This window comes from Dissoconium aciculare (genome assembly GCF_010015565.1).
Source record: "Dissoconium aciculare CBS 342.82 unplaced genomic scaffold K489scaffold_1, whole genome shotgun sequence".
Lineage (NCBI taxonomy): Eukaryota > Fungi > Ascomycota > Dothideomycetes > Mycosphaerellales > Dissoconiaceae > Dissoconium > Dissoconium aciculare.
The window spans coordinates 1,562,044-1,587,198 of record NW_022984951.1 but is presented as its reverse complement, the minus strand read 5'-3'; the positions used below and the strand labels follow the sequence as shown (position 1 = coordinate 1,587,198).

The window sequence follows — 25,155 nt, the reverse complement described above, 5'->3', positions numbered from 1 at the left end:
TATGCTATTAAGAAGGATCTCCTCCTCGATTGGAGTGAGATTGCTATTCTGTGGCATATAGTCCTCTCGAGCAGGACTTCCTTTCAATCTCCGAAGCAGCGTTGATTTTGAGACACCGTAGGTTTTTGCAGCAGCATTTACAGATCCTATGTCACCTGATCTGAAAGCTGATATTGCAAGCAGTACACTCCCTTCGTTTGAGCTCTTTTGGACGCGTTTTGATGGTGCCATCGCGTGTTGAAGTTGTTGTTGTTATGGACACGTAATTCGTGGACCACGCCGTGGGGTGGACCGCGCTCTGGTGTTTGACGTTAATGGAGTGACCGTTATGTCATTTTCACGTGCGGGACATTGCTCGCGGGCATGGATAAGCGCTCACGCTCCGGGCTGCAGGGAAACGAATGTATGTACATAAATACCTGGGTACTCAGCTTTATACTTTTACACCTTCATCGGTACATACGCCGCCGTTGAATGATTGTGACTAGAGAGGCGTGAGAAGTGATGAGTGGATTGTTCAAGTATCATCGACCACAGCTGGAGTGGAGCTTCTTGGTGATAGACAAGTATTGGCAATGCATGCGCTGTATAGTGGACCTTTCTGCACGTATGGTGATCGAACATCCGGCGAGTCCCGAAGTGTCAATCATCCAAGGTTGGCACAGCGAGGGCATTGAGGTGGTCGGTGGTCGGTGATCGGTGATCGGTGGTGCTGGTACTGGTGGTGGAGAGAGTGTGTGAGACAGTGAAGGAGAGAGTGTGAGGGAGAGAGTGCGAGGGAGAGAGAGTACTGTGCACAGTAATCACCTCACCGAAGCCCTGCATCGTGAGATTGATCACGGTAACAAAGCCGCGAGGAGGAAACCTGGGCGGGCCTGGAGAGCTCGCACACAGCAGAAAAGGCAAAGGCCGTCCGTGGTGCCCTGGAGTATGGCTAAATGACGATCTATGATGGAAACTGGTCTCGTCATCACGCATCGTCAGCGTCTCCTCTACCCGAATCATCGTCGGGCTACCGTCGGGCATGTTTTCACTATCATCTTCACAGCGGGGATTCGACTAGAGAGAAATTATCCTCTATCGCACGCGCTCCGCCGTTATCACCACCACCACCACTGCTACTACTACTACTCCTACCCATTGCATTGTGCATACCATCACCACCCTATCCAAGTAGAGTTTGCACTTGACACCCGGACCTACAGCAACAGCCTTCCTCACTTCTTCACCATTGCATAACATCGCTACTGACGTTGCCATATCGCTTCACTTGTCCCATGCTGGAGTTCCTCCACCTTTTCTGTCTCTGCTTCTGTCTGTTCTGACAACTCAACGCCCTTGACCTATCGCATCACTCTGATGCGCTTGCCCCAGACAACTTCATAGAAGATTCGAGTCCCCTCAAGTTCAATAAGAATCTTTTCATTCGCCAGTGCCGATTTCGGGGAACCTTCCCCTCCACAGACAAGTGCTCCACAATGGGTCGTCCCCCAAAGCTTTACTCATTCCCGGACGTCGAGAACGATCTCGCTCCAAATCTGCGGAAATACATCCTAGCCGAACAGAAAGAAGCCCTTGCCCGGCACGGGAAATTCCGCGTGGGCGTCTCCGGCGGATCATTACCAAAGACACTCTCCCGAGCACTGTTGGCCCCGAATCCTCCGGCCAGCCTCGACAAATGGGAGATTTTCTTCGTTGATGAGCGGTGCGTGCCGCTGGACCACGATGACTCCAACTACAAAGCATTGAAGAACGACTTCCTCGACCAACTCCCCGAGGACGGCCCAAAGCCCAAGGTCTTCCCGATCGACGAGACCGCCCTCGACGATCCACAGGAGGTCGCGGACCAATATGAGCAAACGCTCGTCTCCACCTTCGCAAACCGCGACTCCGTCAAGCTCCCTCTCTTTGACCTCATCCTCCTCGGCTGCGGGCCCGACGGCCACACGGCCTCGCTCTTCCCGGACCACGCGCTTCTACGCGCCACCGATGCCTGGGTCCTCAGCATCACCGACTCACCCAAGCCACCGCCAGGCCGCATCACGCTGAGCCTGCCGATCCTGACCCACGCGTGCGCCATCGCCTTCGTCGCCACAGGCGGCGGCAAGAAGGGGATCCTCAAGAAAATCTTCGAGGCCGATGACGAGGGCCGGGCCCTGCCGAGCGCTCTCGTCAACGAGGGCGGCGGGGACAAGGTCAGTTGGTTCTGCGATTCGGCGGCGGTGGAAGGTGTGGGTTTCCCGAAACGCACGAGCGTCATATAGTGTACTCCCGCGTGGATACAGATGATAAATGTGCATCGGGGGCCATTGTCGGATGATCTCTTTGCGGGAATCGCGCGTTTCTCCGAGCTATCACGGTTGAGCAGAACGTATAGCGGATGACATCACGACGGGGCTGAGAAGTAAGGAAATCCCTCGTAGTGAAGGACCGCAAGGGGAGGACTTGGTGGGAAAGCGCAATGAAGCGCAATGCAGAATGGTTTACTTATGAATGACGCCATCATGACTTGCATGACCAGGAAGAATGGAGAGAGCCAGATTTATCATAGCACATGAACAAAATGGAAATGCCTCTTCTCGATGCAATCGTCATTCGTAGGAAAGTGACGCTTCAAGAGCTCATCAAGCGGTTTTCATTTTTTGGTTCCTTCACAACAAATGAGACGTTGATATGCCGGATGAACGTGGCTGGTAGTACTGTCGTGTGTGGTTCGTAGACATGTACTGGAACTTGCACGGTGTGAGGATTCTCCATCCGCAGTCGTACCTATACATTCCAGATGCACCTGGGCATGCATCACAACCAGGTGGTTAGGACGACCAATGAAGTGTGTGAAGAAGAGATCGATCAGGCTGAGCTTTTGGTCACGGCAAGTTCGAAAGTGAGGGTCAAGTGATAAAAAATGGTTCATCATGTGCAATAAAGCTAATACAAAAGGAAAATTTTCCTTGCTTCAAATGGCGCCTCCGATGAGAAGGTGCATCCGAGAACAAGTCGAACCAGAAATATCCCCCAGACGATCAAAACGGCACCATGATGACACGCGTACGTGGATTTCACCTGGCACCATCCGGGAATCCTCATTACTTCTACACAGCGAGGTGCTTGATCCGATAACCATCGACGGGATGGTCGATGGTGACGGTGACCTCTGCCGAACAACGCCACCGCCGCCGCCTCGTACACACACCGGACCCAGCTGAGATGGATCCTCTATTTGTTGTATCTCAGTCCTCTCCCGATGAGGGAGTTCCGACATTCAATGATGCCGGCCATGGGACTGGCAGGAAGAAAAAAGAACAGGGTATGCCACAAAAACGCAGATCGCTCCGACTCTTACAGCTGCATCTACAGCTTCATGCCGAGAACCTGGTGGACCTTCATGGCCTGTCGCATGCTCAGGTCGAGCATGATCTCCTCGGAACCACCGGGGATGGCGTAGGCGCGGACGTCACGGTACAGGCGCTCGACCTTGGCACCCTGGCCACCGCGAGAGTAGGACAGACCACCGAAGATCTGGGCGGCCTCACGGGCACAGAACTCGAAGGTGAGGGTGGACTGGGCCTTGAGGCCGGCGATGGCACCGCCGAGCTTCAACATGGCCTCGGTCTCTCCCATGCGCTCGGCCTGGAAGATCATGTTCTCCAACCAGGCCCAGCCTTGCTCGATGCGGCCGGCCATGACGGCGAGCTTCATGCGGATGACGGGGTGGTTGATGAGCTTGGTGCCGAAGGTCTTGCGCTTGCTAGCGTACTTGACGGACTCCTCGTAGCAGACACGGGCGAAACGCAGGGACTGGATGACGATACCGATACGCTCGTGGTTGAAGTTGGTCATGATGACCTTGAAACCCTGGTTCTCCTTGCCGATCAAGTTCTCGACGGGGACCTTGACGTCCTCGAAGGTGACGTAGGTGGTACCGGATGACCACACACCCTGGCAGTCCATGCGGCGGGTGCTGACACCACCGTGGGCGCGCTCGATGAGGAGAACGGAGATACCGTTCATGCCCTCGCCACCAGTGCGGACAGCGGTGGTGAAGTAGTCACACCAGATACCGTTGGTGATCCACTTCTTCTCACCATTGACAATGTAGTGCTTGCCGTCCTCGGTCAGCTTGGCCTCGCAAGTCAAGTTGGCGACGTCGGAACCGGCATCGGGCTCGGTGATGGCCAAGCAAATGCGCTTGTCACCGTTGATGATGCCAGGGGCAATGCGCTTGATGAGCTCGGGCTTGCCGTGCTTCATGAGTGGGGGCCCACCGATACCGAAACCACCGATGATGTTCCAGACGAAACCACCGGATCCGCTGCGAGACAGCTCATCGGTCATGATCAACTCGTGGAATGAATCCCACTTCTCGACCGGGACGCACTTGATGGGGTTGTTGACGAGGTGCTTGGGGTACTTGACACCGAGCAGACCAGCGAGGTAACCACGCTCACCCATCTTCTTGTAGATCGACTGGGGCACCATCTTGGCCTCGTCCCACTCAGTGACGTTAGGCATGATCTCCTCCTCAACCCACTCTCGGACCTCGGCGCGGAGGTCGGCGTGAGTCTGGTTGTAGTAAGGCGAGTGGTAGGTTTGGTACCAGTTCGGGTCACCGTAAGGAATGAGGTCACCGAATTGCTCGAGAGCCTCGAACTCCTCGGGAGCGGCATCAGTGGGAGCGACTGAGGCGGTACCGGACTCAGCCTGAGGAACGGCGGCCTCCTTGGCCTTGGGCGCCGGCTTGGACTCCTCCTTGGGCGCCTCCTTGGCCTTGGTATCAAGCGAACCGACCAGCAAGTTCTTCTTGTATTTCTTGAGAATGCTCTCGTTGTGGTACTTCCAGAACTGCTTGCTGGCGTCCTTGCCGGCAACACGAGTCAGGACTGAAAAAGAGCGGCATGGTCAGCATACAAGTCGCGAGCGCGTGCAATATTCATACAAGCGTCTAATCGCATGAGAGTTGAACCGGGATTGACATACTCTTCTTTCCTCCGGGGTGCTCGTCCTGGAACTTTGTGAGGTCGTAGACATCCTCGTCAACGATGATGTACAGGTCCTTGGCAGAGTTGTGCGAGGCCACGTCGGCGGCGGAGAAGGTCTTCGACATGATGGCGGTGGCGACGAGAGATATGTGATGGTCGTGTGGTATACGTGGGCGACGATAACAACGATAGACGACGAACCCTCACGAGAGTCGAATCACACAAGCTCAAAGAAGTAGGGATGAGAAAAGGATGGAGAATGAAGATGGAGAGAAGTTTTCTTGGACCGAGAACAGCGCGAGAAGGGATAGATAGATGTGGAGCACCGGGCCAGCGAGAGGATCTCAGTCTTAGCCGCGGATGTTCTGCTGGTAATCAAGTAGAGATGATGGGCTAATAGGCCGGGGCAGGGGATTGTGGGGAAGTCGAACGAGAGACAATTGAAAGAAGCCGAACCTTCTTTTCCTTCTGTTCGCTCCCTCTTTTCACTGCTTACGGTCTAGTTCGGTGAGGAGGTCTGTGTGCACTGTGCGTATAGTCGAGTTTTCCACTCTCCTGTTCTATGTCTGGACAGTGTTCCTGTTATTATTATACACCCGGGCTGGCCGTGGTGGTGAAATCGCGTACCGCTGTTGTGTGGGAAAAGAGTGACTTTCACATGTCAGACATGCCGAGCACACCTAGAAGCGGGTGGTGGGCGACGTGACTACTGCTCAGTACGGAGGGCCCATGGAAACGGGATAGACAGACAGGGTCGCGATGCGCCGCCACCAATACCACCACGGCAATGCGCGAACATACATGTGCGCCATTGGTTGTCGACGATTTTGATGCGATTGATCTCGTGACTACAGATTTGTGATATGGTATCGTCCGCCACGACGAACATGAATGTCATGAATCATTCGCCGCAGTTGGATTGGCGTCCTGCATGTGGAGATACATTTGATTTCGTCGAGCGCATTCCTTACGGGCGTGAAACAGCCCTGTGCATGTTGGGCCAAACTGTCCGTCTCCACGGGGTTACCACACACCCGAGGTAATAAACAGTACCCAGGTGGATGATGGTCTCGTGTGTTAGGTTTTCTGGCACGCCTGGGCTGACGTTCGACACCCACGCTCTGGATTCTTCGGGGCTATTTCCTAATAAATGCAAAGCAGGTGACCGCAATTAATGACTGTTTTACACACTGTGCTGCATCATCATCACATACAGATGAGTTCCGTCTGGAACTGCTCAGTTACATATGTAAGATTCCAGTACGTCACCCGGCTCGATACTTGACCTGCTCGGTGTTTCACGAACGGTGAGACGGTCAATATTATTATTATGATCTCCCGCTGAATTGCATGTATGCAAAGGACAGTCGATTGCTATGTACATCCAGCCAGAAACCGTATGTGATATTGGACAGCTGTGATTCGTCTCTGTCCTTCACACTGGTGGTCGATGAATGAGCCGAGGTCCATTCGGCTTTCGCCCTGGAGCCGCCGTATTCGCGCTCATGTTCTCCTGCCGCGGGAGATTCGCATCCTGGTGGGAATCATCTGCTTGTCGTTTACCCCAGCTCTATCGGCCGGCATCTAGCCCGCGCAAGATGAGCCTCCTCCTTGGGCTTGCGATTTTTAGCCTCGTCGATCGTGAAATCTTGAGCGGATCTGTCTCGATTTTGACCGCGCACCACGAGGATCACCCTATCTAAAATACAACAAATATCCGTCGAAATCAGTAGCAATAGCGATGGGCACGAGGTTGACGAATGGTAAGCTTGACTGTTTCGTGTGTCGACAGCATACGTGAATTATGCTAGGAGCGAAACGTAGCAGACAAGCCCTTTCATCAAATCCGCGGTCGTTGTCGTTGACGTCTTCGAACGCCACCCGCTCGGTCTTTGCCTTGCGTCCTCGAACGTTCAGTCCCCTGTACGACGTGGCCGAAATGCTGAACTCAATCACCGAGCGCCGTCTCGGGGCATTCGCCACCACATCCCGTTGCGTGCAATGCAAGACCATTGATGATATCTATTAGTCTTTTTGTGAAATATCCCTTATTATCCCCGCGGCTCGGCGACGTGAGCACAGGTGGGGCATCGTGAGCATTCATTGAAGAGATCGATGAACTTGAAAGAGGGTCTCGTATAGTCTCGAATGATTTGCGAATCTTCATCAGCCGCGGTGCCCTATTCGACCTTCGACATTACCTAGGCATTCGACATGCCGTACTGTTCTGTCTCCACAGTTTGATCGCTCGGCAGCTCGGGAGGATCGTATCGACTGTACACTTTTAAGTGAAAGTGGATTTTCTGTCCCTGCTCGCGTTCGCGTCGCGACTGCGCGGGAACATTATGTGCCTCGGTGATGCTCTCTCGTTGTGCACTTCTCAAATGTATCGCCCAACTCATCGAACGTGCGAGAGCACTTGTCAGAGGTTCGAATGGAACCGCTCAGATGCTTGAAACCATCAAGACCTGTTCATTAAACCCACGTGGGCGCGGAACACGTGGATCTCAATTTGTAAACTTCCAAGCTGCCCAGGTGGAGATCATGTTGTAACCCTATCGCCTGGGTAACCCAATGCGAACCCTAGTACATGGAAGATGTTCTTCCCTTCGGTTGTGGGTGCATTTCGAGGCAAACTCAATCAACGGAAATAGTAGTATTCGTGACCTTAAGCCAAGCTGCTCCTCCTTGCGAAAGCGAGACAACAATTGTCGCGGTGGGCAGGCAATTTTGTAGATTGTCTACATTTCGTGGTTTCGAGATGGTCACAGGTTGCAAGTCTCCCAAGGTTCATCCCGTCCACACGGTATATTACGGTAAAAGTGATCGGGATTCAGCTCCATTGGGGGAACGCAGCAAGATCATTAAGACTTGACCGCGTGATCCTGCCATGGATCTATTGTATGAATCGACGTCCTGAAGATCCGTCTTGTTAACTAATGAAGCAACCAAGCGATTCCAAAACTTAAGATTTGGCTTCACTTACGTCAGAGCCACGCCAGGGACCAGACCCATCATCACGTCTGGCAGTAGGTAGTCGGAGAAAAGGAAAGAAGGTCTAGTATATGTGCAGATTGAGACCGCGATCATTCAGCAAATCGATCACATAAATTTGAACGCATTCAAAATCCGTCGAAATCCGTCGAAATACAACCTAGACTCAACGACCAATGTCATTGGAAATTGAATAACGAAAAAGAACGATGTCTCCAAGCCACACTCAGAATCCCGTCCTGCATGCTGCAGGCACCTCACTCGAGACCTCAGGATCTCAAACCTCTGGCATGACCCGCGCGAATGCGCTCAGCGATGTCAGCGATCTCCTCAATGCCTCCCGAATGACCGCTGCGCCGCACTCGTCCTCGGCGATCCATCACCACGGCGACCAAGACACTATCATCTTCGCGCACTCCGGACGAGGAGGCAGCGTCGTTAGCGAGGGTGGTCGGAAGAAACAAAAGATCGAGCCTGGAGATTTCGTCTTGATCCCGGCTTGGGCGGAGCATCAGGAAGTCAACGAGGGCGACGAGGAAGTGGTCTGGTGTATCGTGAGGAGTGGACGGCAGGCAAAGGTGGAGAATTTGGAGAAGGGTTGGGGATCTAGCTGAGATAGTGATGGGAGAGGCGATCATAGATGCCAGGACAGACATATGTGATGCCGTGGGGCTCGAAGACTACAGGTAGTGGATGTTGCGAATTGGAGTAATGATGGCGTTTCTATCGGACTTTTGTCTCGAAATCGTGCATAGTGCAGCAGCGCCGCAGATTTGGTCTACCACGTTGTACGCTTTCCGACCGGACACGGGATGAACTTTCAACCCTTAGAACAGTGCGTTCTAAGGTTCTTCCTTCAATGGGAGGGTCATTGTGATTGTTTATGAACCCACACGTCCGAGATGCTGCTTGTACCATGCGATCACGGTGAATGCTGTTGCCTTCATGACACCGGATCAGGAATTCTGTCGCCTGCGCAAAGCGATCCCCGTTGTCTGCCAATGTCAAGAAATAAGCCTCGGTGGTTCCAGAGAGCGCTGCTGATCCCCGGAAGAGACCCTTGAGATCTGCATGACGGTGGATGCAATGTCGACTTTATGGACGAACGACATCCTCGCAGGATGCACGTCGGTGGGTCGGCGGGTCGCTGGATCGATGTGGTGATGCAGAAGGGACGGCACGACGGAGCGAAAAAGCCAGATCGACAAAGTGACAAGAGTACTCGGGCTTTCAAATTCAGAACAACTTTGGACACCCACAAGAATCGCTTGTACTGTGTCTGCCTAGATAGGCAAATGAAGGCATGCTGTGTTCACTGCCAGTCTCCTGCACATGCATGCTTACAGATATGGCACAGCACATGGGAAAGGCAGGTTCCGCGGTATATGTGAATTGGTGGTGCTTAGATGTCTCTTTCAACCGGACTGAGTTTACCATGTGATGAGACGGAAGCCTTACAATATTCGACTGCCGATGATACACTTTTCGTCACCAATAATAGAAAATGGAAGACACGCTCCAGCTCCTTCCGCCAGGATTTTGAGCAATTGGCATGTGATGACAACAAATCACCTGGACGCTGATAACGATACGCTCGGACAACCGAAATGACGCACAGCGGATCCTGGACGGCGGGCTTCCTAAAGTTGGGCAGGACCATAAAGTAACCGTGGAATGATGATGATGCGCACCTGGGCATGGAGTCTTATGGAGTCTTCCACAGACAACCTTGATTTATTCTTGTTAATTCAGCTGGGAAGTCCGAATGCGCCCCCGTTCGTCATCCGCTCGCCCCGGTCTTGTGATTCACGTTTGGCCTGGAGATGATCATCCGCCCGTCATAGCAACGGAGAGAACATCGTGGATATCGGGAACCTTGATCGCATGTCGTACGCTGTCGCCGTGCCGTTCGCGAGGTGACGAGATTGTTGTTCAGGGTCATACAGACGGGTAAGATCAATGTTTCCAACATAAGTGTGTTGGTCATGATGGTAATACAGCATCATGACCGGGTCGTCCTGAACTTCGTAAGCGGTCTGCGGGGGATCTTCATCATCTACGATACCAGGTGCGCAATCCGCCGAGAGTACGCACACCGACGAGTTGTTGCTGCCGATACTTCAGACGGAACCAGGGACCCGCGAGTCCGTCTGCAGCCATCTCGATACCACACTGCTGGGGTTCTCGCGGTTTGACAATGTAGCCTCTCCCCACCCCCTCCACTCGCCAGCCTTCGCCCTCAGTTGAATTTGTTCAGGAGCACTTTGGAGGCCTTTTCCCGCCCACGAGTGTGCCCACCGTCTACTTGTTATTCTAAGTTTGAAAGGCTGAGAGCGGACAACGACATGGTGCGTACGGCATTGTCGCGAGAAATGCTACACGCCCAGGTGTATGATGTGACTTCCCATTATCACTTTGACCAGCGCCGCGATCATCCTCGTCATGTGCCCGGGTTTTTTTGTTAATATCCAGCTCTAATGTGTTACAGCGAACCCAAAGTTCACCTTTCAAAGCGACTCCACTGACCGTCATATTGATTGCCATACGAGCGCCAGCTACTAGGATAACCCGAAAGGCTTGATCATATCTGTGCATCGCTACACAATTGTGGTCCTGTAGGGATGAATCGAACGCGTGTTGATGGAAAGTGCTCTCTGCAGCACACGAACATCAACACCTCGCGCCCACACAGCAGTTGTGCACACAAATTTCCCTCGTCATTCGACTTCCTCTGTTGGGCAGCTTAGGCTCAGGCCTCCTAATGCTGCGTCTACATGGTCAACCATATCTTATGAAAATGTACGCCTGTAATATACGTTCGACTCAAATCACATCGCGTATACAGCATGGCATGACGTTCACGTAATGAGGCGTAATCGTGCACAGTCAATACTATATTACTAGGATAATGAGCCCAAAGTTCCCCCCAAAGCCTCAACGGTGCGAGGCCCACACCCACCGAATATTCCGCTGGCGGCGGTCATTGTCACGTACTCACCAGTCACCTGCACACACATCTGCAACCCACTGCATCATGTGTAGGTCGCCGGGTCCCGCCCCCCCCAATCGAGGTCCCATGCATGTTCGTGACTCCGCCTCTCTACTGCTGCTGCTGCTGCTCGGGATGGTGGTGGTGGTGGTGGTGCTGCCCGGCGAGAGCTGGGACTTGAATCAGTAGTGAATTGCACTGTAGCCTGCTTGTGATCTTCAAGCCCAGCCGAATGCAAGCACGTCTACCATTACGCCAAATTAGAGCCGAACTAGATAATAATTCCACGAGCCCGTTGTCCACATACCAGCTGCACCCACCACTCGCCCTCTGCCTCTGTCTCCTCACATCGACGTCAATCGCAATTCACTTCTCGCCTGGCTCCCGTTTCCAAGTCATGTAAAAGTCCGACGCTCTTGAAACAATCGACTCCACGTTCGCCGTATATGGCTGGCCCGCATGGCTACGTCCAAAGGCATTCCTTCCTCGTGGAACTGTGCCGCTGGAAATGACAATCCGACGTCCTTTCCCGCGCAGTCCACCAGCGCACAAAAAAGCACCACATCATGGGCCAGAACGCTACGAACTGCGGCTTCTGCTGCACAGCTGGCCCAAGAATATATAAACGGAACATCACGGCGGCAACAGCCACAACCACAGCATCAGCGTCAGCAATCGCATCAGGCTCTAGACCAAGCGGTGGAAGAGTCGGAAGATGAGGACATCGCTCGGACCCAACGCATTGTCGATGACATGGACGATCCCGTCGACATACTCTTCACCCGTCTCCAAAATTCAAGGACTTCACAGGAATATCGAGAGTACGCTCGACAGCTCGATATCCTGGAGGGCAATCATCGGTGGAAGTATGATGAGGAATCCGACGAATGCAACATGCGGCTCATCCGCTCGCGGCTGGAGATGCTGAAGGAGGCACATCGGAAAGGAGACATGGAAGAAATGGTCTCTCTCGTCCGGAGTGGTCTCACACGGGATCTGGGAGGCATGTGCAACGCGCGATTGTATCAGCACACTTGGTCAGGCACCAAGACTCTGATAGAAGAGTACACCGAAGTCGTCAAATACACAATAGAGCGTATCGCTCATTACTGCGATCTGGCAGACCCGTTAGAGGTGGAGAAGATCCTGGTAGACATGAAGGCGGCAAGGCAGTCGTTTGGAAATACAGGACTCATGCTGTCTGGAGGTGGCACGCTCGGCATGTGTCATATCGGTACGCATCATGCTTTCCAAATGTCTAGTACCTTGGTTTGCTAACGTCGTACAGGTGTTGTAAAATGTCTCCTGGAGGAAGATCTTTTACCACGCGTTGTCTGTGGTTCCTCAGCTGGCAGCATCGTCGGCTCGGTTCTGTGTACACAGAAAGCAGACGAGGTCGGAGCACAATTAGAGGAGCTTTGCCGAGGTGATCTATCTGTTTTCCAAGGCTTTGACGAGATCCAAGGCCCAGCAGGCATGGCATTCAATCTCGCACGAGGCCGCTGCGCCTTCAACATCCACAATCTCTGTCGCGTCATGAAGCGCCTGCTTGGTAACGTGACCTTCCGCGAGGCCTACAACTACTCTGGCAGAATCCTCAACATTCACGTCTCATCAAGAGACAAATTCAACCTACCGCGATTACTCAACTACCAAACATCGCCAAATGTGGTGGTGTGGACCGCAGTCGCATCGTCGTGCGCCCTTCCTGGTGTCTTCGAACCTCCGGGATTACGTGCCAAGGATCCCGAGACTGGCGAAATTACTCTATGGGGACATCTAGACGACAAATGGATCGACGGCTCGATTGAAGGCGATCTCCCAGCTCGCACGATGGAGCGACTATTCAACGTCAACAACTTTATAGTCTCTCAAGTCAACCCTCACGTGCAACCTTTCCTCGATGGAAACGTGGACACGCCTCTTTACACCATCTCTGAGCAAAGTATTCTGCAAAAGTCAATTGTCAAGAAAGGTCTGCGGCTAGCCCAAGCTTCTTGCATTTACGCATTGGACGGCCTAATGGATCGCGGGTTTGATTTCTCTCTTGTCAAGATGGGCCATTCGGTTCTGGGCCAAAAGTATCATGGCGACATCACCATCTTGCCCGATATCTCCTGGGTGCCTTGGCTCAAAGTGCTCGCCAATCCGGAGCTGGATTTCATGATTAAGGCCGTTGCATCAGGTGAAAAGGCAACTTGGCCAAAGCTGGACCGAGTGCGAAATCACGTCGCGATCGAATTGTCGTTGAATGCCGCCATCAAGCACATCCACTCAGCGCGTATCCGTCCTGCTCTAAAGAGCGAACAGCGTCCTCGACGAGCGCTCCCTTCAGCTCGCTCCGACTTCTCACTCACACAACTCTGGCAGCGACCCAGCTCAAGCCGTTCCATGCGCCCCATCCCTAGCCGGCGTGCCACGCATCGTCCGACCCGATCTTGGTACGATTCCAGCGACGCCCCTAATAATTTCCTTCCCGTTCATCACACCACCGAGCACATTCTGTCATCATCAGACGAAGCTCGATCTGAACTCTCATCACCGGTCACCTCGTACGAAGACGAAGACTTTGTCGACGTCACAGCTCGGAATTCCGGAGAAGTCTCTCGTCCAGAAACACCACGTGCCAACGGCAAGTCCGTTGTTATCAGAGACGATGCAGACACCAGAAGATTCCTCTCACAGCCTCCTTCGCCCACCAGTTCATTCAAGGGCTCATCCTACTTTGCCGCCGAGCCAGCCGCGATGATGACGGCCCAACCGACACCACATTCCAGCCACCTGAAACGCGCAATGACGGCATTTTCAAATCTACAGATGACCTCAACGCCCATGGCGTTTCAGAACACGCTTGGTCGAAAGAAGCAGCGGCATTGAAATGCATATGCAGAGAAACCTTCCGGCGTGAGGGTATACGCGGACCGGGGAGTTATACCCATGAGCAGTCTTTTTAATACATGAACTTTTGCATTCCCCCAAGCATGTCCAGGCGACTTTCCGAAGAGAGGGAATGGATCGCCGAGGTAGATGGTACATAGATGAAAGCCGAATCGGCACGACCCCAATTTTATTGTTACGATCATGAGTCTGTACGCCCGCAACTTCGTTTCCAGACACAAATTATCGAATAGGCGTGAGCCTTGTAGGTGGGCAGCAATCCAATACATTCAGATAATGTAGAGCCTAAATTTCACCCGCCCGACGGGTTTCAGCTCATGGATGAGAACACCACTCTTCGCAATGGTCTTAGTTTCAATGCCTTGCCGTCTTACTCATAAGTCCCAGAGAAGAGGGAAATGCCTTTCCGTTAATCGTGATCGCCCTTGAAGTTTTACCCAAATTGCAATATGCATATAGATGTGTGCAAAAAGCCAACGTCAAAAACATGTTAGAGGCGCACCCCCACCAAAAGTCTTTCCCTTGGTGTATTGTCATGATCATTTATCGTTTCCATCGTCATCGTGAAGCCACGCCACCTCCCAAAAACAAGAAGAACGCCAGTCCATATATGAACCCCTCCCAATAAATTTCCAGAAGGGAAAAATCTGCAACCGATGTTGGACAGATGTCTTCACCGCTCAACAGCCTGCGTCCGCGCCCGGACGACGAGCAAGCTCGCCCGGATGCCGCTTGTTAGTATCTGCTCCGCCGCGGCGCCGAGACATTCCGGCGTGCCATCAGACTGCCGCTGATCGGAGAAGGCCTCGAGATGACGGCCCAGGACGATGATGTCGCCATCCTGGCGCGGATGCTGTGCAACCTCGCTCTGGGCCCGCTGAAGTGCGGCATCAACGGGAGCCACGCTGCGTCCCGCATGTTCGAAAATGACACGGCGGGCGAGGTCCCCGGGTAGTGAGCGCTGCATCGCGGCGAAAAAGGCGTCTTCGACGTTGGCGGAGGAGTTGGCGCTTGAGGCGGAGGAGTGGGCGCGGGAGACGTCGGCGGGTCGGGATCGGTCGTCCTTGGGAGCCACGATTTCGCGAGTGACAGGAGGAGAGGTAGAGGTAGTTTCGCTCGATTTGAAGTAGACGATGGTTGCGGTGACTTCGGGGTTTTGCGCGAGTTGGAGAACGAGGCGGAGGGCTACGCGGTCGTCGGCGCCAAGGCCGAAGAAGGGCATGAAGATGTGGTGGAGGCGAGAGAGTGCTTTCGTTCGGTCATGCTGATGGCTTCGCATGCTAATTCCACTGTAGGAGCGGTGTAATATCGTTGGTCGTTGCTTGGGAGATCCTGAGATCGGTTAGCTTTTGATCATTCTGGCTTTGGTCGTATCATCGGAGACGTACCTGAAAAACCCTTGTTGATGAAGACTGCAGTGTTACACTGCACAGATTCCATGGCCTGAGCGACAAAGTCTGCATAGGAGGCGCTAGCGAGCTTGTTCTTGACGCTGCTGTCCGAGATGGCCTGCGCTTCACTGATAGTGCCTGTCTCAGTCCAAGGGAGAAGCAAGAGATCGGAGGATTCCTCTTGCGCTTTGCTGGCAATGGTTTCGGCGAAGCTACTCTCTGGTTGAATTGTCACCTGGATGAATGTTAGAATTTTGGCTGTAAAAGGCATTGTTCCTGTAAGGATTTTAAGCATACCTCCCCAGATACTGCCAGGTTGAACATCTGACCCAGCACTCGGAATGCATTTAGCACAGGATCGAAGACGGTGTACTCTTCCACCTCGGACACTTTCATGACTGTGGACCCTCGTTCGTTCAATTCAACCATTCGTACCCCATGAACCTGTACGCTCCTGCTCGGAAGGACTATTGATGCGTCAAGATCTTCTTGCCCGACCAAAGAAGGATGCTCTCGGGATGTGATCTCGGCTCTGTCGCCAAAGAGTGACACAAGAGCTAGGACAGTCGGCATTGTGTCAAGTCGGAGATAGACCAAAAGCTTCTTAACAGGCGCAGACTCAGCCTTTTCTGCTTCGAAGCTTGCAGTTCCAACGACGCCATCGCTTGTGGGTTTGCCGGTATCCCAATCGATCTCGCCCCGTTTCCATGCTTCGAGCTTACGCTGGTACCAAGGCGGATAAAGAAGCGAAGTAAGTGGTGTCGTTGAAAAGGTGGTTACCAGCGCCATAATGACGAAAATGGTAAACGTTCGGGTGCTCAGAATCCGCGCTTGAAGACCGATGTTCAGCACAATCAGTTCGACAAGACCTTTGCAAGACATGAGGACGCCGATCGTGAAGGATTCCCGCCAGACGAGGCCATTCATCCGGGCTCCGATCGTACCGCCAGCAAACTTTCCGAAGAATGCGACGAAAATAACCGCAACGACGTATGCCCATGTAATGCCATCGCTTAGTAATCCCAAATTTGTCGCGAGTCCTGAGAGTGCAAAGTAGAGTGGCAGCAGAAGTCCGCTGACGAGATCTTCGATCTTTTCGGTGACCTTGATCGCAAAACCTCCCTCATGAGGACAAATCAATCCAGCAAGGAATGCACCAAAGATGGGATGGATACCAATGACTCCAGTGAAGAAGGAAGATGCCAACGCAATCATGAGTGTTAGAGTGACGATGCCTTGGGAGGGCCCGTCCCGGAGTGCGCCTGATCGACGCAAGATCATCATGAATGCGGGCCGCACTGCGAAGACCAAGAAAAGAATAAAAGCAATCGATGTGAGCAAGACCTAGATTGAATGCGTCAGTCTTCGTGGCCATATCAGCTGTCACTTTCAAGTTGTAGAACATACCCAGAGCGCACTGAGTCCGCTTCCTGCATTGACGAGAGCTACGCACAGCGCAAGCAGAACCCAACCCACAACGTCATTACTGACGCCGGCCGAAAGCACAATGACGCCCACAGGCGTTTGTAGCAGCTTTAATTCAGTCAAGATGCGACACAGAACCGGAAAGGCCTAGGTCATAGTTCAGCAATTGTGATAATCACAATGGGACCAAAGCATCTTACCGTGATAGCCATCGCCACACCAATGAACAACATGTAGATGCCGAAAGAAATAGGCACAGTCCCAGGATCATCATGGAATTGATTGTAAAGGCCCCAGGCGATGGCACAGCCGAGACCAAAGGGCAATGCCATGCCGGCCGTACCGACGCTGAGGGCAACCTTCCAGTTGCTGACGAAATATCGCAAATCCACTTCGAGGCCGACGAGGAACAGAAAGAGGATCAATCCAAGATTAGCGACTAGGTTAAGATTGGGAATAGAGGCATCCGGGAAGATGGCTGCTGTGAAGCCTGGAATGCGGCCCATGACCGACGGGCCTAGCAGGATGCCGCCGATGACTTCTGCGATGACTCGAGGCTGGCGTATCAGAGACAGCGGGTAATGCAATAGACGACAAAATATAATGATGATGCCTGCTTGGATAATAAACAAGATAATTGGGTGCTAGGATAGCGATATGTCAGCGCCGACCAAGTTCATGAAGTTTTCCCGTAGAATATCCGCCCTGTCCTCACCTTTGGGTCGTATTCGGAGGGATTGATGCCTTCCAGGATACCTCCTTGCGGCACGGCTCTTTGGCTTGCTGATGCCGAAGCAGCTGTGGAAGCGAGAGTGCGCGTCACCGTCGAGGTGAGCAGCGCAGTCGCCGTGGTGGCGACGGTCGCCATGGCGAAGGATAACCCTGAAAAGGACTGGAACTGTCGTTCAAGCAGATAAGGTGAAGCCGATGGTCACAGGAAGTCTACGGTCCTTGTCCTTGAGGACGGCCTACTGTGAGAGGCCAAGCAGTCGAATCCCTCGCGGACTTATGATCTCATACGGAAAGAGGATTTCGCCGGGATGGATGATGTCTCAGATGGCAACACGACGGAAATTTTCAAAGAGCGCGAGATGTGGAAAGGAGATTGATTGAGTTGGACGAGCAATACCTTGATATCTAAATGCATAATCATGCCTACCTAGGTAGATTGTGAAGGAGCCTAACAAGGAGCGAGCAACAGACCCGATGATACACGCGTAGGAGATGGTGGTAGCGGTGGTGGTGGTGGTGGTGGTGGTGGGCCGACCTCAGTGTAACGAAGGATGAATGGCTTGACGAGAAGAATGGGTGGAGGAGGGCACGGGACATCAAGTCGGTTGCCGCATGGCATCGGCGTGGGCTCAGCCGTCCTCTTGCTCGTACCGTGTGCAGTGCATTGAGTGCTACGCAAGCATACCGCACATCCTAGCCGCAGCACACTCCATTTTCCCTGAGGCGGGCGTGGAAAGTCTTGTGAATGATGACTGTGGCCAATGAACATCAAAGACATGCCAAGCAGAGAGAAAAGTCGAGAAAGACCAGCGGACGAATCCGTCGACGGTGGACCACGCGCGCGGCCGACACACCACCATATCATGATTACTTTCAGGTAGGCGTATTCATGATCCAATGTGCCCAGCTTTGCAGCTAGATCATGTGCTTCTTTATTCTTGTTATGCTACCAATATACCCATGGGATATGTATGTTCATTGCGATGTGCATATGCAGACGCTGTCCTTGCGAAACCTCCACATTCACGACGCAGGCAACGTTTCTCCTACGTGCGGAAGAAAAAAAAATGCATGGGACTCCGTGATTGAGGTCAAGCACCAAACCTTCTCGGCATGCAAAGGGTCATACAGATCCCGTGAATACGTTCCATCTTTAGCCCATGGCGAATTCTCTGGCCCGAAGGATCAAAGGGTCATCCGTCCTCGTTTTCCTGGTCATCAGTCTGGACCTTGATTTCAACAGGGTATGCTACTACTGTTGTGCATGGGACGATCCAAACGACGGTGTCCGCCCGTCCCCGGAAACCGGTGAAACCTGAAGCTCGCGGATCTTCTACGCCGTTTCTAGCGCCACTGCTGAGATGCACCGTTTCACCATACATGTGCCGACCTGCTTGCAGAGGCTAGAGGTTCACGAACGTTGTCATCAATGGTCTACGATACTCATCAAGCATCTGCTGCATATATATGTACGTATGAAGTACTCTACTCCACTAATACATACTCTATCCGGCTCTGCAATTTCAGAATGGAAACCATACATATGCACGTCAGCACAGCCATTCCCGCCGACAATTCAGTTGACTCTGTTAATCGAGGCCAGAAGCTTTACGCCAGTCAGCCCGCCACGCACCTATATTAGGCATGATCTCTGGCGCATATTCGGGGCGTGGCCGTAGTCGTGAGGAGCTGCGCACGCCGCTGATCCTCTGAGAAGCCAAGCAGATGCCATACAAGTGCATTCCCAGAAATAACGGTGTATTTTTTTTTTCGCTGCCTATTCGGCATCATCCACCTCTGACGATAGGAAAGATACCAGCATCCAAGCGAAAGATTATACGCGTGATCGTTGCATCTGCGCGCATGTGTGCCCCACGTGCCAGACGTTCCAATGGATGTGAAGGACAAGCGCGGCGCGCGCTCCTCTCCGACATGCTTCCCCCCTCACCGACAGCACACCGCATCGCGTCGGCGCCACGCCACCATCCACTGCGATCCCTATCTTCGCCAACTACCACTCCTGAGCGATAGAGCAGGACGGAGAACTACTGTTGATAATGGAGTCGCCGGGTGTCATTAATTCCCTCATCGGCGGGAAGCTGTGTTGGCTATTCGTAGAGCTCTTATCAGTAATAACTCAGTGGCGGCTTATGCCAATCAATAGCTCAACGTATCGAGGACACCCGCATGCTTCACTTCGACGTCGGTCCACATTCGTACGGTGAAGGGCATCTGCAGGGTTCCATCTGCTGGATACATACTACTGAGTACAATCCGGAGGGACATTGGGGTGCGGGCCCGATCATGGAGGCGAGCCATGGGACTGTAGCATATACATGCATCCGCCATGCGATCAATCATTGCATCTACATGTGGATCTATAAATTTATGTGCTGTGTCTCAGAACTTCGAGCGCACTGCATGCGTGCATCAAGGTTATGCATGTCCGCCGGTCAATATCTGTGAATTCATGGCTCGCTCTCGCCAGGACAGGGCTGAGAACACACCATTGTCATGTGCACAAGGTCCAAGCCCACGTTCTGCTTTGCGCGCGTCAAACCGAGAGGAAGATAGAAAAGCATGTAAGACATCTCATTGGCATTCACCTGGGCATGCAAATGGCCAAGGGCTTGGAAGTTCACAAAAGCAGGCTGCGGTGTGCAAGAGGCAGGCACATGCACGTGGCACGCGTTCGTCAAACAACCTTGGAGGCCTAATGGGTACATTGTCTGGGGTAAAAGCGTGTACTTCCTCCGGCATCTATTGTTTCGTCTTGCAACTAGCTCGAGGATCTGACAGATCTCCGATGATCTCTCCGGGCATTTTTGCGAAACTTATTACATCCATGACAAGTTTATTCCTGGGTATACAGTAAATGTAAGCACCTCCTCAGACTCCGTAAATGGCAACCTTCCGATATAAATATTATCTTCAAGTAACGTCCGAGAAAGAATCGATCCACGATCCTCCGTTGCTGTCGTCATCTTCCAATTTTCGTTCCTCTGTATCATGTATCCGTTCCGTTCATACCGTCTGATACGGAGGAGGAGGGACATCGTGTTCTTCCCCGAGTCTGTCAAACGCCTCTGCTCTCATATCCTGCAGCCCTCGTCTCGCCTCCTTCAGATCACTCGCTGCCCCGGTCGCTTGGCGCCGCGCCCGTTCCACCCGATATAGCTGTGAAGTGATCTCAGCCTGCAGGTCAACTACGGCCGCTGTCATCTGCTTGTTAGAACTTTTGATGCGGGCGCGCTGAGCCATATCGACGAAGGGGTTATCCAGGAGGATGTCGCTGATTATGTGCCTTTCGTCGATCTCGACGACGCCGATGTCATCGATGGCGGGCTGGAAGTGTTTCGCGCGGATGTCTAAGGGAGAGTACAGGTTAGCCCATCGTTGCGGCAAGTGTCAAATCGGCACAGAGCGGTGGTGTTCAATGCTGCGTCAGCGTTATACTCCGAATGCAAGACGACTCACGTTGTTCTCGGACGCTGTGCATAGCTGATTGAGCGCACGACAAAGCATCTCGCTCCATAAAATCGGCAAATGGCACTAGCGTTCCGTGGTCAGCTCTGTTCGAATCTCCGGACGTGCAGTCGAATGCAGCGAGATGGGAGACTTACTTCCGAAAATGTCGCCTTGGGATGCACGCTCGGCATCTTGCATGAAAGCGGCAGCCTTGTCCAACGAAACCTTGGCTTCCCGCAAAGCTTCCAATGCCTGCTGCTCCACCTTGAGTTGTGACTGGCTTGCATGGAAGTGTTCGGTCGACCGACGTACTGCGTCTTCTAGCTGATCCTCGCCGGCTAGCTCGGGTGTCGGTCCACCAAAGATGGCCTGATACAGAGCATCAAGCTCCGCCTGAGCCTTCTCATTCCGAGCCGTATCGGCTTCGAGCTTGATGCGATCAGACTCGGCTTGTTTTAGGGCACGATCGAGCTCATCACGAGACTCGCGGCGCTCGCGCTCTTTTTGCCATGCTTCGACGAACTCGCGCTCCTCTTTACTTGCCTTGTCGCTAAATTTCTTTTCGCCTTTGGATCCACCGAGTTTGTAGACGAAGCGCTTCACCGTGCTCTCACGGTACTTGACGTGGTCCTTGCGCTCGTCCTCCGTGATGGTGTGGAGTATTGCCAGTTCCTTGTCGGTCTTAGCGATACGGGCCTGGAGATCGGCGATGTATGCCGCATTGGTCTTGGACGAGGGCTTTGCATATTCGGTCTGTGCAAGTATTTGTAGGAGCGTCTGATTCTGTCGAGAGGCTTCTGACAATGCCTGAATGAAGTTTTCTGAATTTTGATGTACTGTAGCCATGCTACCACAAAATGCTATGTGACGTATAGTCGCGATGTTTGTTAATGAAAGCTATTCGCGTAAACAATTTAGATACCTAGGTAGATTGGTGACTTGGAACGGTATGCTTTGGCCCAGACAGTCGAAGGATGTATTATATATTTACCTCCGACACAGCCACCATGCATTCGCGACTCATCAATAATCGTCGCAAACTCGCCCGCGATCCTCGCTTCTGAAACTGTGCCGTAAACCCGTGGACTATCCAATGAAGCCAAAAATTACCTAGGTACGTTCGTTTGGTGTTGGATTTGAGGCCGATGTGGCGCAGCATGAATTCAGCCTTGCGCGCTAAGAAGCCGGCCCCCATGGCGATCATCGCAGCGAAATGGCCACGTGAGGGCACAGATGATTCGCGAATCCATGCGGACCATAGACACTATTGAGGGCAGTCCTCTAATAATAGCGGATTCCGTGATACCAAGCCTCTGCGCCTTGCCTTCTCAACCCCATAGATCGTCATCTGCTGCAACATCGTAATCGACTTCCTTAGCAGTCGCGCCAGTTGGCGCAGCATCGCCATTCTTGCCGGGTTCTTGGGAGGTAAGTTCGTTGTTGTTCGCCGCATCTTCGGTCAATGTGTCATCCGTCTCGGGCTTGTGCCACGCAAGCTCAATCTTACCGGCCAACGGGAAATCTGGCGCAGTGGCCGCTTTCATGAAGATTTCACCAAGATAACGCTCCGTAAACGCAAGCAGCGCGACGTTCGGACGAGATGGATGCTGGGTGAGCGTGACATTTTCAGTGGAACTGAAGAGGAGGTACTGTCGCAGCGCCTCGTCGTGATCTTCGTAGTTACCATCGATGAATGAGATGGCCACAATTTTGGGCCGGTTGTCCAATCGTTTCACCGCCCCTCCGGCCCATCCTCCTCTACCTCCGGGGTAGAAACCCGCACGTCCGGGCCGGCCGCGGAAGCTACCTCTGCCTCTCCCTCGAGACGGGAATCCGCCCCAGGCTGCGCCGTCCGCGGAAGCATCTGGATCGATCCCGAGACTTTTCGCCTCCGCTTCGAGTTTAGCCAATTGTGCACGTAAACCTTCGGTTTGTGTTGCGCTGTCAGAACTTGTCTCACCTCCAATACTCGCAGGAGCTGAGAGAACTGCCCCACCTCCGGCTTTGTGAGCAAGCTTTGCCGCCATTTTGCTTCTCTCGGCCTCGATAGCCTTAAGCTTCAAATCCAGCTCAAGCTTCTGTTGCTGCTGCTCCTCACGTTGCTTCTTAGATGTTTCGTACTTTCGTTGCGCCTCCTCCTGTCGACGTGCCAATTCTGCCGTATCAACGGGCTGCTCCGTGTCTTCCATCATAACGTCAGGGGCAGCGGTGTTATTTGAAGACTGTTGGAAATTTCGGTCTTCAGGTCCACGGGCTGCTTTCTGCGGTTTGTGCCAATACACCTTAACGAAGCGATTGTCGAACACAACCTTTGGGCTGTTGTAGGCATCGTTGGCGGCCCTGTGATCCTCGAACTGTATCAACGCTATTCTCTTGTGATTCCGTAACGTGATGTCCGCAATGTGGCCAAACTGCGCAAAGAACCCCTTGATCGCATCGCCATTGAATTTGTCATCCGGGATTTGCTCCACGACAATGGTCGTAGCCGTCTCATCATGAATTGGGCCTTGATGCGAGAAATCCGCCCGCCTTCCGTTACCACGCGTAGGTACTCCACCGCGTCCTCTACCTCTGTGACCTCCGCGGGGGCGGACACCTGGCGTTGCGTCGACTGTGCCCGTCCGATTAGGTTGCACGTTGAGTAGAGTTGCTTGAGCTGGATCGTACTCGCTGTCTCTACCGGGAAGCAAGAGACGGTCGTTTCCGTGCTCGAACGGACAATTGGCGCCTCTATTGCAGAAACCTTTGGTATCATAGTCCGAACATCTTTGTACACCATGCCCGGCGTTAAGAGGTGCAAAGCCAGGCATCTCGGGAAGCGGTATTCCCATGAATTGCTGCATGGCCATGAAAGATGCCATCGGGTTGTTTGGATCGAACGGGGCCATGCCTGGAGGAAGGCCAGGCATCTGCGGTAAAGCCTGAAGATGACTCGGCGTAAATGACGATGCAGTACCGCGCAATTCCTGCATGAAATTGTTCCTTGAGCCCCTCTCTAGTCCTCCTCTTCCGCCACGACGGGCTTGTTTGATTGGGCGATTGTTTCCATCTGTATGGAAGCTCGGTGTCCCATGAGCATTATCGCGGTCCCAGTCGTGGTAAGATCGCTTTTTGGAAGCTGCCGGTTGCCGTCCGGAGGTGTCGTGCTGAGTTCCAGGGGCTGCGCGACTATGATCATCGCTGGCCGGTTTCGAGACGATCTTGGGTGGTGGTCGTGCTGGGTCGTAGGCTTTCGCGCCAATCGCGCTGTAGAGGTCGTTGACGAAGCCTTCAGAGCTTTCCGCGAGAAAATCCCGCAGGTTCTCTACACAAGCAGATTTTGCCACATGGAGAGGCTCATCGGTCTTGATTAGCGCGAGTACATAATCCGCAAGTACATCCGAATCTGCATCGGAAATGTTTTCGAGTTTCTTGATAACCCATGTTTTGAGTAAATCTGACTCAGCATCGTCCATATGCATCGTGATATGCGAATAGATTGTCACGATCGCAATAGAGTACGCAGGCAGAGTTTGGTCGAGGGATGTTCAACGACGCAGAAGCTGAGAATTGATAACGGCCGAGGTCTATCGAAGCATTCTCCGACCTGATCTACCGGGGAGTGATTGTTTGCTTCAGACAAGCAGAAAGAGCGGCTGAGTAACGTTGACAGGCCAGAGCAGGCGGAGATTACGAAGAACTGATGGTTGGAGATGGACAGGTCGTTTATTCGAAGCATAGGATATTCCGAAAAGCAACGAACGCGTCTTCAGAAGCGGCCCTGAGGAAGCTCGGCTTGAGGCAGCGCGGTTTATTCAGAGCACCCGCCCATCCACAGATGGATTTCGCCGCGGACATGCGCCCGCTCATGCCCGCCCGGACAAGGGCTTGACCAAATGACGTTGTTCTTTCCAAGCAGGTACCCCAAGCAACTTTGTCGCGCCCGCCAATTACTGTGCTAATGTAGAACAAGCCCAAGCTCGCAGTGGAATGTTCCGCAACGCGTCTCCGCCGATGATGAACAATAGGGCTGGACATGCGATCAGCCTATCAGTAATCCCTCATTCCGATGTGTTTCGAGATTTATGCTCTTGGCCATTCATGACGGGTCTTGTGTGAACTCTGTCAATTTCAATCTCCAAAGCTGATCGGGGCCAGGACAATCCGCGAATCTTGACTGCCGCACCTCAAGTTGTGGCACTGCCAACCAGGCCAGGACAAATCGATTTCGACGCTCTCTTTCTCATGCGACAAGAGCAAGATTACGAATCAAAAAGCGCACCCTTTATGGTATGGCCCG

General features: G+C 53.0%; 9 protein-coding genes across 9 annotated transcripts; 4 read left to right on the top strand and 5 right to left on the bottom strand.

Annotated features, from left to right (window-relative positions):
- Window positions 1-1,478: 1,478 nt before the first annotated feature.
- On the top strand, window positions 1,479-2,264 carry K489DRAFT_366589 (phosphogluconolactonase; the record flags this gene model as incomplete). Its single annotated transcript, XM_033602790.1, has 1 exon — window positions 1,479-2,264. The coding sequence occupies one exon, from the start codon at window positions 1,479-1,481 to the stop codon at window positions 2,262-2,264; it is 786 nt and encodes a 261-aa protein (XP_033464473.1).
- A 1,087-nt stretch (window positions 2,265-3,351) lies between these two features.
- On the bottom strand, window positions 3,352-5,104 carry K489DRAFT_386026 (acyl-CoA dehydrogenase NM domain-like protein; the record flags this gene model as incomplete). The annotated part of the gene is made up of 2 exons (XM_033606190.1): window positions 3,352-4,880; window positions 4,978-5,104. 2 exons carry the CDS (start codon window positions 5,102-5,104, stop codon window positions 3,352-3,354), a joined length of 1,656 nt encoding a protein of 551 aa, XP_033464472.1.
- A 3,078-nt stretch (window positions 5,105-8,182) lies between these two features.
- Window positions 8,183-8,587, top strand: K489DRAFT_311601 (RmlC-like cupin; the record flags this gene model as incomplete). Its single annotated transcript, XM_033600795.1, has 1 exon — window positions 8,183-8,587. One exon carries the CDS (start codon window positions 8,183-8,185, stop codon window positions 8,585-8,587), a length of 405 nt encoding a protein of 134 aa, XP_033464471.1.
- A 2,664-nt stretch (window positions 8,588-11,251) lies between these two features.
- K489DRAFT_375526 (patatin-domain-containing protein) lies at window positions 11,252-14,129 on the top strand. Its single transcript, XM_033603706.1, has 2 exons — window positions 11,252-12,196; window positions 12,251-14,129. Exons 1-2 carry the CDS (start codon window positions 11,422-11,424, stop codon window positions 13,837-13,839), a joined length of 2,364 nt encoding a protein of 787 aa, XP_033464470.1. The 5' UTR covers window positions 11,252-11,421; the 3' UTR covers window positions 13,840-14,129.
- A 404-nt stretch (window positions 14,130-14,533) lies between these two features.
- Window positions 14,534-17,544, bottom strand: K489DRAFT_311561 (uncharacterized protein; the record flags this gene model as incomplete). The annotated part of the gene is made up of 6 exons (XM_033600792.1): window positions 14,534-15,192; window positions 15,249-15,486; window positions 15,549-16,595; window positions 16,659-16,823; window positions 16,877-17,320; window positions 17,392-17,544. The coding sequence occupies 6 exons, from the start codon at window positions 17,542-17,544 to the stop codon at window positions 14,534-14,536; spliced, it is 2,706 nt and encodes a 901-aa protein (XP_033464469.1).
- A 284-nt stretch (window positions 17,545-17,828) lies between these two features.
- On the bottom strand, window positions 17,829-18,216 carry K489DRAFT_375524 (uncharacterized protein). Its single transcript, XM_033603705.1, has one exon. The coding sequence runs from the start codon at window positions 18,184-18,186 to the stop codon at window positions 17,857-17,859; it is 330 nt and encodes a 109-aa protein (XP_033464468.1). The 5' UTR covers window positions 18,187-18,216; the 3' UTR covers window positions 17,829-17,856.
- A 917-nt stretch (window positions 18,217-19,133) lies between these two features.
- Window positions 19,134-19,741, top strand: K489DRAFT_375523 (uncharacterized protein; the record flags this gene model as incomplete). Its single annotated transcript, XM_033603704.1, has 2 exons — window positions 19,134-19,166; window positions 19,221-19,741. 2 exons carry the CDS (start codon window positions 19,134-19,136, stop codon window positions 19,437-19,439), a joined length of 252 nt encoding a protein of 83 aa, XP_033464467.1. The 3' UTR covers window positions 19,440-19,741.
- A 1,014-nt stretch (window positions 19,742-20,755) lies between these two features.
- Window positions 20,756-21,963, bottom strand: K489DRAFT_16516 (uncharacterized protein). The gene is made up of 2 exons (XM_033599330.1): window positions 21,032-21,963; window positions 20,756-20,960 (listed from the first exon to the last, which is right to left on the bottom strand). Exons 1-2 carry the CDS (start codon window positions 21,720-21,722, stop codon window positions 20,842-20,844), a joined length of 810 nt encoding a protein of 269 aa, XP_033464466.1. The 5' UTR covers window positions 21,723-21,963; the 3' UTR covers window positions 20,756-20,841.
- On the bottom strand, window positions 21,964-24,459 carry K489DRAFT_16498 (uncharacterized protein). Its single transcript, XM_033599325.1, has 2 exons — window positions 22,873-24,459; window positions 21,964-22,800 (listed from the first exon to the last, which is right to left on the bottom strand). Exons 1-2 carry the CDS (start codon window positions 24,335-24,337, stop codon window positions 22,205-22,207), a joined length of 2,061 nt encoding a protein of 686 aa, XP_033464465.1. The 5' UTR covers window positions 24,338-24,459; the 3' UTR covers window positions 21,964-22,204.
- Window positions 24,460-25,155: the final 696 nt, after the last annotated feature.

Excerpts from the sequence above, each read along its gene's own strand:
- K489DRAFT_375526 (XM_033603706.1), top strand. The coding sequence starts at position 11,422 with ATGGCTACGTCCAAAGGCATTCCTTCCTCGTGGAACTGTGCCGCTGGA. Across the intron at positions 12,197-12,250 it reads GCTCGGCATGTGTCATATCG|GTGTTGTAAAATGTCTCCTG; the intron begins GTACGCATCATG and ends AACGTCGTACAG.
- K489DRAFT_375524 (XM_033603705.1), bottom strand. The coding sequence starts at position 18,186 with ATGTCTTTGATGTTCATTGGCCACAGTCATCATTCACAAGACTTTCCA.
- K489DRAFT_16516 (XM_033599330.1), bottom strand. The coding sequence starts at position 21,722 with ATGGCTACAGTACATCAAAATTCAGAAAACTTCATTCAGGCATTGTCA. Across the intron at positions 20,961-21,031 it reads CCAAGGCGACATTTTCGGAA|TGCCATTTGCCGATTTTATG; the intron begins GTAAGTCTCCCA and ends ACGGAACGCTAG.
- K489DRAFT_16498 (XM_033599325.1), bottom strand. The coding sequence starts at position 24,337 with ATGCATATGGACGATGCTGAGTCAGATTTACTCAAAACATGGGTTATC. Across the intron at positions 22,801-22,872 it reads GCTTGCTCACAAAGCCGGAG|GTTTACGTGCACAATTGGCT; the intron begins GTGGGGCAGTTC and ends CACAAACCGAAG.